Genomic DNA, 13,217 nt, shown 5'->3' on the forward strand with positions numbered 1-13,217 from the left:
ACCCCCTACCCCCTAAAATGACGTCACACCTCAACCTACAACCCCCCCTCAAAATTGCAGTTGAATTTTTTTTAAACATCGATATTTTTCTAAAGTCTTGTCTAAACTATTACAATTTATTAAAACAGTTATCTAAAACGCAAAAGTGTGACGTCGCAACATTTGAACCCCCCCCCCTCCCCCTCATCACACATCGTCACAAAATTACGGACCTCCCCTCTACGAGTGTGACGTCATTTATGGATGACCCCACAGTGTTTTTTATAACACCCTTTGATAATCTTCATTATTTTCTCAAAATTTCTACTATTCGGAATGTTTGAATAATAACACCATATTCTTTTATCTATATATATAATTCTCTTCTGGGAGCCGTTAGAAAACAAGCTGCAAGCGCCTCCTTGCAGTCCCCTCTCTTTCTCTCTATCACTATCACTACCACCCCCACCCCACCCCCACATTGTCTGGTGAGCTGTGGTCACGCTGTTTACATTTTACAATCATAGAGACGGGTTTGGTGACGGCTATTAGGGGCAGATAATTTAGTTTGAAACGATTTTAAACTTAGAGTAGGTAACTAAGAGGAGGCTGCTTTCACGTGGGGGGTGGGGAGGGGGGGTTTAGTGTTTTTAAGCAAATATTTTCAGTGGCAGCATTGGTACTGTCGAATTCACAAATTATAAATTACTGAAAAGTAGAAAAAAAAACAACTAAATAGCGGCGTATGATATGCCGCGGGTCGGCTCGTTTATTATAATGTAATAACAACAATAGTTTCTAGTGAAGATGTAATAATTAGTGATTTTCAATGAAAGGAAATGTCCAAATTATGGATAATATTCTCTTATAATAATATTATTTCGATTTTTGAATGCGATATTTTTGTAAAATTAATTAAATAAATGTGAGAAGGATTTTATAACATTAAATAGGTTGTGCATTGTATTAGTATAGTATGTGCACGTTAACTAATTATTTTTAATAAGTCGAAATTTGACCTGAAGAGTGAGGGTTTTTTTTTTTACAGCTAGTGACTGCTAGAGCCTTGTTTCGACATAATCACTAGGCATATATTACTGTGCTCTAGATCGCTTTATATTTTATAAATTATGCTACCTCATTTATAAGAAACGTATTTATAAGCCGACAAATAAATTTGAGTAAAACATAAAATGTGCTTTTGCATACAAAAAGCTATTTATAATAATTTATCGTGTAAAAAAATATTTAAAAATAGGTTTATATCAGGTTTCGCGTAGAGCGCTCTACTCTTATTGCACTCGCGACATGTAGATCTATATTCTATACTGTACTTTTCTTGGGAATTCCCCTTACTTGTTTGGCTATGTATGAGCCAAACAAAAGCAAAAAACACCGAACACATCGATTGAGGTTTTGAATTGTAGAAATTCAAATAGGTAGATCTGGAATCTAGATCTATTACTAATTCTGTAATTCAGAAAAGGGTAGGCCTAAACAAATTTTTAAACTAATTAGATCTAGTAGTTAGACCTAAATAAAAACGAAGTGTCTAGTCTACTCGGAAGAAGATTTTTCGGTAATCTATCGTTTTGGGTACGTAAAATCGCCCGCGGCTTCTAATGTACGAAAAAGTTACCTCATTGTCAAGGCTTTAATAGATGTATATTTTGATATATTTGTGTCAAATATTATAGATAAATGATTGTTTATGAATAATAAACCTAAATCAATAGTTAAATATATCAATATAGGCCTTGAATATAGGCAAGAAATTAACTTTAAACAGCAGTGTTTACGAGCAGGATTTCCTATATAATAGTATATAAACAGCAGCCATTTGTAAAATAGAGTTGCCTTCCCCTGAGTCTTGCCCTATAAGTTAATAAAGAAAGAACTTAAGATGGCTGCTATAGTAAATAAGCATGGTTGCATCTGTTGGAAACATCGCTAGTCTTCATTTATTATTGGAAAGTTTTAATTCAATTGTTTGAAAACAGGTACATAAATGAAACAAGGAAACATTTTTGTATTTTTCAAAACATAAATCCTCCTCAAAATGTGAAATAATTATTAAAATTTAAGGAGTCACCTGTCTTTCACATTACTAGTCGCGGGTGATTTTACGTACCCAAAACGATAATTACCGATTTTTCTCCCCAACGTCTCCACTTAGTCGGCAAAAGATAGCTCTGCGCATGCGCAGTGACCTAGGGTTAGGGCTAGAATGAGGGTTAGGGGTAGGGTTAGGGATAGGATTAGGGATGGTTTTAGGGTTTTGCGGTTGTAAACACACGCATGCGCAGTACCATCGAAAACATCGCCGCGAAGGCAAGTCGTAGTTTCTCTCCATTGCGCATGCGTATCTTATTCCGGCTAGCATCGGCCAAATAAAAAATAGGCCTAAATAAATATTGTAGGCCTAAATAATAAGTAAATAAAATATCAATCAATACTCAATACTCAATAGTAATACTGATTCAATACAATAAGAATAAGACCTAAGTTTAAGATTTAATAAGTAAGTTATTGAATAACTTCAATTCAATTATTGAATTAACTTGGTTAGTCAATGCCTCAATCAATGGCCAATGGTTACTCACTGGTTAGTTGTCCTAAAAAAATAGTTTATTCTTAGTACTAATATAAAAAATAAAGCAGTAGCCCTGCCTTAATGAGTGGACACAACTGAGCTGATGAGAATCCTTCCAGCCATTATGTTAGAAAATAGAAACTAAGGCTGCTGGGCATAGTTATTAATTATGCTGACAACACTATCACCCTGTATTCCAAAGTCATTCATTTAAACAGATGAACTCTACTTCATCTGTCCCATGGGCACAAACGAAAAAAGATTATGAGATGATATATATTATAACGAAGTGACTACTCGGAAAAAGATTTTTTGCCCCAGTGTCTCCACTTGATCGGCAAAAGATAGTTCTGCGCATGCTCAGTGACCTTAATAGGTGAGCCAGGGCTAGGGCAAGGGTTCTGCGGTTGTAAACACACACATGCGCAGTACCATCGAAGGCAAGTCGTAGTTTTACTCCATTGCGCATGCATATCTTTTTCCGGCTAGTATCGGCCATATTATAATATATCTATTATACATGTATGCACACACACAGACACACACAAGTCAAGATAGATAGATATTATGTCAGTCTATGTAAGTATGTAGCATAGGCCGGTATTCTATCGTTTTAGGTACGTAAAATCGGCTGAGGCTAGTAATGTGAAAAAGGGAGACTGATCACATTTTTAAAATTATTTCACATGTTTAGAAAGATTTATGTTTTAAAGCTTACAAAAATGTTTCAAACTTTCATTCATGTACCTGTTTTTAAACAATTATATTAAAACTTTTCAGTAATAAATAAAGATTAGCGATGATTTCATCAGATGCAACCGAGCTCATTTACTTTAGCAGCCATCTAGTTTAAGTTTTTTGGTATTATTTTAGCTAGAGGTTAAGGGAAACCACTCTAATTTTCAGATGGCCGCTGTTTATATAGCAAATCTTGCTCGCAAACAAGACTGTTTAAAGTTAATTTCTGGCCTTCGTACGGTATATTTAGACATTGCTTTTAGTTTATTATTCAATTATCTATTATATTTGACACAAAAATATAATAATATACTTGTATTAAAGCCTTATTAATTAGCCACCTTTCTTGCACATTCCTAGCCTCGGCCGATTTTACGTACCTAAAAATGATAGATTACCCCTAGGCCTATAGTTAATAGTTGTTTTTAAATATATTTATGGATTGATAGAGTGGGGCTAGGTAGGTGCCAAGAACATTGAGCTTTTCAAAGGAAAAGTGCAGTGATAAAAATTTTGAAAAAGCGCTACCTAGAACTTGGCAATATCTCTAACTTACTAGACCCAACACATAACATCGTATCAGGTCACTGAAACAAAATGTCAAGAATCAAAATTATCAACACGGGTGTCATATTTTATGCTGAATAATTTTATTGTTTAAAACCTTTCAGTTTATAATTTTCTTTACTTTTGCTAGTAAAGAAATCTATAGGTTTTCTTTATTGTTTATAGTTATAAGCATTTATAGATTGATTTCATTTTCCATGCTGTAGGTAGAGATTTCAAAGCATGACAAGCACAGATTCCTATACAAACACGATACATTTTATAGACAATGAACTCAGTGAAGATGAGGTGGAAGGTCTTAAATTTCTATGTGAGCCATCTATCCCAAAAAGCAAGTTAAAAAATATTTCTCATGGACGAGAGCTATTAAAAGCTTTAGAAAGTTGCAACAAGTGGTCAGAAGACGATGTTTATTATTTATGTGAACTGTTAATGATAATTGGACGTTTAGACTTGGTGGCAAAGCTTGATCACAGTGCACTGAAGAAAAGGCGAGAAACTTCTATATGTCCTTTTCGTGTCCTACTGTTTAAAATAAATGAAGAGTTAGATCAGGAGGAAGTCAAAACATTGAGGTTTGTATGGTTATCCTTCACTTTTTATTTATTATATCAAATTTTATTTTTTACTCAGATCTTTTGAAGAAAAATATCTCTCCTAATCATTTTACTTGTAAAAAATTACTGTAGTGTATAGCTACAAATGCACAAATAATGTTTACTTACAATTGTTGGCCTAAACTCAACCCTGACACAAGCTCTTCCCTATTACAAACCCTGACATTCAATTGTCTAAGATTGGTCATTTATGTTCACCATTCTTGTGACTGTCCAATTTATGACTTTCCTGTGCCACATTTTTACCTAAAAAGAAGATAAAGTTGGATGTACATTTTACTTGGAACAGGTTGCAAGCTTTCTGTTAAAGTTAGCATTATTATTATAAAATATTATCTATATATCTATTAGAATTTCATCTTCTAAGTTTAATAAACTCAGTATTATTAATATAATGATATAGGTTTAAAGATCTAACATCAAAGCCTTTTGTGAACTAAATTAGTAACAATTCTTCGTTTATCAGATGTTCACAAAATCTGCTCTTTCTAACTGAACTTTTTAAGTTAAATTATTCAAAATATATCTACAGCACAATGAAGGTTATATTTTGATACTAGTAGCATTTTGTTAGTATTCTTTGTTGCTTTAAAAATGTATCCGTAGTAAAATAAGTTTAACAAAAGTAATTTTTGTTAATATCTACACCATGTTGTTGTTTTTTTTTTTGTAGATTTTTATATGGAAAAGTACCTAAAAAAGAGATGGTTAAAAATAGCCTTGATCTTTTCTCATACATGATAAAACAAATGGAAATAACTCCAAATAATATCACACGTCTGCAGACTCTCATTACTGATATTAAACGAAACGATTTACTAGAATTATTAGTGGAATATGAAAGTAAGTTTATTTTGCTGATTTTAATCTTTAATTCATATATCTAATTCTTCCTATTATTTTAAGGAATTAATTTTTTTCCCTTAAAAGTAAAAGAAAATTTAGGCAATTTTATTTTCTGCTAAATTTCCTTGAATTTTAATTTAAATACCTGGAAAATGAGTCTATGCACCCTTTTTATAGCATTGAAATAGATTTTCTTTAATTAAGAAGACACATATCTGCTATAACTGCTTGTTTGATTAGATAAATAATAATACAAAGCAGGTTTCATTTTCTGTGTTCATGAATAAATAAAAATAGAAGCAGATCTACCTGAATACTGTTTTGCTACATTATTTGTATTAATAGTAGAGTAGGCTCTATAACAGAATATAATTATTTATCTTGTGCCAAATAGCACTGTGTTAGATATATTTTTTTATTATTTTATTATTTTATGGTTTGTATATTAATATTTTCCTCCCTATTATTAATAATATAATATAACTGTGAATTATGTTTAGATAAGCATATACTAAATGGTTATTCCTGGAACACAGAACAGTCCATCCCCACACCTAGTCCTGTGAGTAGATTTATCTAAATTAAACAGTATTACTTTTTTTCTCTATTTAATGATGTACCAACATACATGTTATGTCAATCCCATATAAAGTATTTAGCTTTAAACACACTCAACAAATAGTCTATATTCTATATTTTTTAAATAATTAACTATGACCCAGACAACTTATAAAATCAATTATTTTGTTTGTTTTCCTAATACTTCTTAGCATTTTATAATATTTGGTGTGATTTACTTAATGTCACATTACTTGTCTTCTTGCGTAGAATGTTTTGTAGTTAGAATATAGTGAATGTTTCTTGTGAAAGTGATTTATATTAGATACAATATTTTGTTCCAGTTGAACCAGTTTGTTTATAACAACAGCGATCCTGTTTATGAAAGTGTAAGTTATCAAGAAACATTTGGACCAAGTAAGATTCAAGTTTTTTTAAACTTTGTGATTCATTTCTGATATATTGTTTTGTTACACTCTCAAAACTTAATTAAATTTTACAAGAAAATAATAACCTTGTTTTATTGTTAAACAAATGGTTTAAATTGTATTAACTTTAACAAGATGAAAATAAAAATAATATGAAAAATAATGAAATTCAAATGACAGTTGAAGAATATTAGTATTTTAGTTGTATGACTATCCAGTAGAAAGGTTGTAGATTTTTTTTGGGAACTCTTTTTGTTACATTACATCTTGTTAGTTATTGAGTAATGTAATACTTTTCACTACATTATCTATAAACAGAGTAATAATGAATTAAATTATAAATTTTGTAAACTTTACTTCAACTGCAAATAAAAATAAATCTTGTTTGCTGAAATAAAAAAAATAATCATGTTGATAAAATAAAATTCAAATCTATCACTGAAATAGTATATAAATATTTTATTTCAATAGATATCACTCAGATAACAGCCATGCAGGTATCCAAAGAAGATTCAGCTGGAGATGAAATTTCTAACAGTGACAATAATCATTACCAATTTTCCTTTGATGAGGAAATGAGTGTGAGCCACCGTATTTTCAGCCATGCAGGTGAGTTTATAAATTATATCTAATTGTTCAAAAAAGTGGTTGGAATTGACCTCTCATTAACATTTTCACACTATTTTGCTTTATTCACCAAATAGAAATGCAACAAAAACATCACAAAAATTTAGTATTTCTGCACATTTTTGTGCACCCTTTTACTTAAAACCATTTTCTAAAATTGAACTTTGAGACTTTAAATTCTGCCCTTCTTCCAACCCACACATGAACAACAACTTGGAAAAAAAAAATTTTAAACGGAAAAAGATATTACTGGATATATTTAAATATAATCATATATCAACTAGTAGTCCACTATCTTTTCAAGTGCATTGCTCATAACAAAACCTTATTTTGACAGAACCTTCAACTATGTCAATGCAAGCCTCTGAAGAATCAGTCAGCTCTGTAAATATGAGTATGGAATCAGAACCTTTAGAATATTATAAAATGGATGCACATCCTCGAGGTTTGTAAATTGTTTTTATTTTTTTTTTATGCTAGAAAATTGTTAATAAAGTTAAAAGACTTACTGCTTTACTGGTTTATATTTCGAAATGTATACCTGATATGAATTATGTCTGTTACAGTTTAGTTTTTAATGTTCTAAATGTCTAAAAGTTTTGTGAGTATGAAATATTAAACTGCGAGTCATACCAGAGATGAATCAAATTAAATCACTTAAGTCAACCTTTTGACTAGTTAAAACATGGAAAATAATTGATAAAATTGAAAAATTTTATTTCTTTATTTTTTTCTGATTATACTTTATAATTTATTAATTATAAGTAAATACTCTTATTCACTGAGTTTAGTTTATATCATATCTAATTTTATTGAATTCACACCTGCTGAGGATTAATACTAAAATTTATAGTCACTGCTTTACTTTTACCAATTTTTAAGACGTGTGCTATCTGCACCACTTATTGATAAATATATCTTTTGTTTGACCAGGGATATGTCTTATAATTGACAACCAAAAGTTTTCATACAACCCAGATGACCCACATGCCACCCAATTGTGTGACAGACTTGGGTCAGAGAAAGACAGTGGTAAGAGATATTTTAACGTCAAAATTAACTCTCACATGTTTTTTTAAACACTGAGAGAATGGGTGGATATTTTAACAGATCTATGTTTTTTAACCAGTGAAATTGGGTGGATATTAACTTGACTAGAATGAATAAACTATCAGATCTGCATTCTCTAAACCATTAAGAGTAGGTAAATATTTGAACTTAAAATCTTGAATAAAATGTCCTATCTATAATATTTAATCAGTAAGAGTAGATGTGTATTATATGGTTAGAGTACTCAAATATGGCAAGGCCAAAGTGTTCTGCAGTATAATTGTTGTGTGTTGTAAAAGCAGATGGAATACACACAGTGCTGACCGTAACATTCCTGAATGTTGCTATTAACACAAGTAAAATAACTCTATTCCTTGGTTATCTCTTCTTGAAAAATCCAACATTTCTTAACTAACTATAATATTTTGATTTTTAAATGGGGTAAATAATTTCATACTTGTATATTAAGGGTTGTCCATAAATGATGTTACACTCATTGGGGGAGAGAGGTCGTAATTGTGTGAGTGTGGCTGATGGGGGGGAGGTTCAGATGGTGCGATGTCACACTCTTGCATTCTAAAAAAGCAATGTTAGAAAATAAGTTTTAGCCGTTATTATGCGTTTAAGAAAACTGTTTTAATTAATTGTAATAGGAATTGATTAAAATACTCTATGTTGACAGAGTTCAGATAAAATTTAGGAAAAATATTGATGTTTTAAGAAAAATTCAACTGCATTTCTGAGGGGGTGTTGTAAGCTGAGGTGTGATGTCGTTTTAGGGAGGGAGGGTCTGGCTTTTTATGACGATGTGTGATGGATGTGGTAAAAATCTTTTTTAAAGGTGTAACGTTATTATGGATGACCCCTTGTCTCTCATTTTATGAAACATTTTGGTGTTTTTAAATCTATTTACAGAAGCACTAAAGAGGACTTTTGAAGCTCTGAATTTTATTGTAGAATTAAATTTGAACCTTCAAGCTCACAGTATGCTTGAAGTCTTTAAGCAGGCTAGCCAGGCCCAACACAGAAACTATGATTGTTTTGTTTGCTGTATACTCTCACACGGAGGGGAGGGGTTTGTTTACGGTACCAACGGCCACAAAATACCAATTAAAAGAATTATAGAGATGTTTAGGTAATTTTTAGATTGTAGATATACAATTTAGTATTGCAATTTTAACTTGTAAATATACAATTAAAGATTGTAATATTAACTTGTAAATGTACAATTAAATATTGTAATATTAACTTGTAAATGTACAATTAACCATTATAATAAAAAAAAAGTAAAGATTCCTCTTTAGTCCTAACGATCCATTTGGCAGATGAAGTGGAGTTCATATGTTTCTTGACCTACAGCATATAAAGGGATAATGTGGTCAAACTATGCCCAGCTGACTTTACTTTCCCTAATGTGAGTTAGGTACCCATCAGAGCTGGGTGGACTCAAGGACATTCCAGTAACTTGAATCCGGATTCGAACTTGAAACTATTGGGTCAGCAGTCTAGCGCTCCACCGGCTAGGCCATGCCGTCCCATTACCATTATAATATTAACTTGTAATTTACAGATTTACATTTAAAGAATTCAAGTTTAGAGTTTTTAAAAAATTCGACTCCTATGTTACAAATGTTAACAGTAATTTAAATTTTTACTTAAAAGCAAAAATATGTTACAAATGTTGTAATTTAGACTTTAGGATACATTACTTATGTTACAAATTATCATTGTAATTTTAACTTGTAGTTTACAGAAAACATCACTCTGTCACTAATGTTTATTAAAATTTTACCTTGTAACTTACAGAATACAGAACTGTCCACAACTTGCTGGAAAACCCAAACTATTTTTCTTACAATGTTGTCGTGGTAAAGAACATCAACAGGGTAATTTTATTTTTCTAAAGCTGAGAGGATATTTTCTACAGTTTGAAATTGCACTATAATTTATGTGAAGATTAAAGAGATATCTTCCATAAACTCTTGATTGAGGCTAACTTTGGCACCCATGTTAAAATGTGTGACTGTGGTGTAGCTTATTAGCCCAAACACCCCCTCCCACAGTATCTAAACTAGGTTGTTTAGGAAGGAAAATTCCTGAGGAAACAAACTGCTCATTTGCTGCTGCAAACATGACTAATATATGTTGCTTAAAAGTGTGCTTTTAAACATGGCCATAATTTATTTTAAAATATCTTTTCTTTGTAACATCATGTTAGTCTCCCTGGCTAAAAAGTGTGGTTTTAATTTTTTTTTAAATGTTTTATTTTCAGCCTTTCTTCCGCCTGAAATTGAAACTGATACACCCCTGCCTGAAGCACCCATGGAACTGATGATACCCAACGAGGCAGATTTTTTATTTGGATATGCCACTGTAGCAGATGCTGTGTCATACCGCAGCAAATCTGCTGGGACATTTTACATCAATGAACTGACCAGAGTTTTGAATGAGTATGCCAGAAGGTAAGTTTTTGTTGTAAATATTTTTATCTAAATAAAAAATAGTATCCTAGAAAAATATTTGGATGGATAAATTTATGCCATTGTATGTGAGGCTTCCTGGTGTTAGTGTAATGCCAGTCTGTGTTAATTTTTATGATATGTGAAATTTAATAAATCTTAACTAGAGGCATAGTTATTTGAAAGAAAAACAAAGTTTACATTTGTAATTACTGAGAATTCAGATTGCTTATGATTTTGTAATTAGATATTTACTTATTATTAAAAGCTATATTTTAATATAATTTCAACTTTCTAGGTACGACCTGTTGACGCTGCTTACACTTGTAAACCAAGGTGTGTCTAAACGAATGTTCAGTGAAATCAGAGAGGGGAGACAAATTGTTTACAAGCAGGTTCCTGCACCACAATATACTCTTCTTAAAATGCTTAAATTTTTCTAATAATGTATCCACTGTACGTGTGGCAACACTTTTCACTATATTTATTCAACAAATTAAAAAAATACATATTTTACAATGATCCCTCTAGTTCAGGGGTCTCCAAACTATGGCCCATGGGATGCGGCCATTGAGGTCCTCTCATACGGCCCGCAGAGATCTTTTTGTCCACGTAAAAAAATGTTTGTTAGACTATCAAACATTTTTTTTCAAACATTTTCTGTCTGGTGAAGAGTGGGTATAGAAACTGGCCTCCGCTGTAGACTAAACTAGCGATTTAAATTTTCTGCACCCAAAACTACAAGCGATGGAATTCTAGTTTCTGATCTATACACCCACCTAAAGGCTTTCAGATCCAAACTTGGCATGTATTTGGAACAAGTAAAGGACAACAACTTGACGATTTTTCAACCGTGCTAGGTCTTCATGGCTGAAACAACAGCTGATTTCCCAATAATTAAAGACCTCCAGCTGCAGTTTCAGTGGCGGTTTTCTGACTTAGATTAAAAGACAGAAGAAGTGAGATTGTTTCAAAACCCATTTGAAGCAAATGTGACCAGTTGCCGTGATGAACTGAAGCTGGAGGTCACTGAATTGCAAGCAAACGATCTCCTTAGAAACTACTTCAAAGAAGGGCGAGTGGGTTTTTATGTTTTTGACCAAGGAAGACTTTCCTAATATTAAAACTACCTTTCAAGTTTTGGAACAACTTACCTGGGTGAACAAACATTTTCAAGAACAAGTTGAGAGCAAACTTGGACATCTAGTGCGTTGTCGGCCCCAACAGTGGGTTTTTTTTTCAGAATTTTTTCTCCAGGCGGGGGGGGGGGGGGGCGCTTGAAATTTGTATATATTTCTATATATATACTACATTTCTTTGACGGAAGGAGTGGAGGTAGACGGTCTTTGGGAGGGGAGGGGGGCTCCGCCACCCCAAAGATATCCCTGGAAGAAACTTGCCCCCGAACTGATATTTGATAGTTGATGCGGCCCTCGGTTTGAAAAGTTTGGAGACCCCAGCTCTAGTTGAACAAAAATGAAATATGATTAATATGTCATCCCTGAGACATTTTTTTTTAAGATTGAAAAGTCCAGTTTAAAAAAATCGAATGCTTGTTCAACAATTGCTGCTTGTTTTGTAAATGTGTAAAATAGTTTCAAGTTTAAATACCATCTCACTTGATCACACAAGTCACTTTGTTGCCCAGTATAGAACATCCACCACGGAGATTGTGGACAAAATTATTTTAATTTTCCAACATCACAAATCATTTTTCTTATATATTGTTTGATGATCTCATCTTGAATCTTTTTGTGCCATACAAGTCCAAATGAGCTTTTGAAATATTTTATACGCTGAGTGCTGTGTTGTATGTAAATGTCAGTGGGTAGAACCACAATAAATTATTTTGTTTATACCAGAAGCAGCACATTGTCTTACTGTATACATTAAAATTGTGTTGACATCTTTTTAAAAATGTATTTTTTTTCATGTCACTGATACATTGAGATTTACGAGCCCTCATACTCACACAGATGACAATATCATTTGGTAAAAGTTTCGTTTCCCCTTCCAACACAACCTCAAATAGGGCCCTTGAAGTTTGAACTCCATTTTGTGTGGTTAAAAAGTATAGTAATAAAAAAAAAATCATGCTCCTAGTGTATGAATGTTGTGCCAGAATGCATATATTTCAAAACTTTTTGTATTTTTACTTGGAATAAAACTCTGTCGAATGTGGTTTGAATAAAAGTGTACAGTATTAGAAGTGGGTATGATCATCTGAGCTGAAGGGCATAACTGCTCACATACATATAAGTCATTATAAGTAGACTATATGATGAATTTTAAAAATGTATGTATTTACATAAAGTTTTGTTTTGCAGTATACAATAAAACCTGAATAGGTACATTACAAACATCAAAGTGAAAAACATTTGTTTTCTACTTTTTTTTAATGAATGTAAGTTTAAAAATAGCTTATCACTTTTAAAACTTAATCACTTTGGGGTATATCAAAGAAAAGCATTTTTTAACTTCAGGAAACAAACCAACAAATATTATACATCATTAGGTAAAATGTAAATGCCAATAATCTCATCTCACCAAACTCTACAGATGTCAATAAGCAACATGATTAATTTTATTTACAATATAACCTCAACATTTTTTTTCTTAGAAGTATAAAAGATAATTATGTACACTATTTCACACAACACAGAAAAATGTATAGTTTGTGTGTGGCTGATTATATTTATAATGATTTATAGCTAAACATATTGAACCATAATTTGAGTAACTAAAATTATCATAC

At 31.9% G+C, this 13,217-nt stretch overlaps 1 protein-coding gene across 1 annotated transcript; it reads left to right on the forward strand.

Moving 5' to 3' along the window:
* Nucleotides 1-1,435: 1,435 nt before the first annotated feature.
* LOC131953162 (caspase-8-like) lies at nt 1,436-10,905 on the forward strand. The gene is made up of 13 exons (XM_059316220.1): nt 1,436-1,466; nt 4,084-4,452; nt 5,168-5,337; nt 5,841-5,902; nt 6,243-6,341; nt 6,507-6,519; nt 6,798-6,935; nt 7,291-7,398; nt 7,887-7,985; nt 8,919-9,138; nt 9,810-9,889; nt 10,276-10,465; nt 10,761-10,905. Exons 2-13 carry the CDS (start codon nt 4,100-4,102, stop codon nt 10,903-10,905), a joined length of 1,677 nt encoding a protein of 558 aa, XP_059172203.1. The 5' UTR covers nt 1,436-1,466; nt 4,084-4,099.
* The last annotated feature ends 2,312 nt before the right edge of the window (nt 10,906-13,217 follow it).

Source organism: Physella acuta, unplaced genomic scaffold (assembly GCF_028476545.2).
Source record: "Physella acuta isolate Inbredline_101_S28 unplaced genomic scaffold, ASM2847654v3 ptg000912l, whole genome shotgun sequence".
In the NCBI taxonomy this organism is placed as follows: domain Eukaryota; kingdom Metazoa; phylum Mollusca; class Gastropoda; family Physidae; genus Physella; species Physella acuta.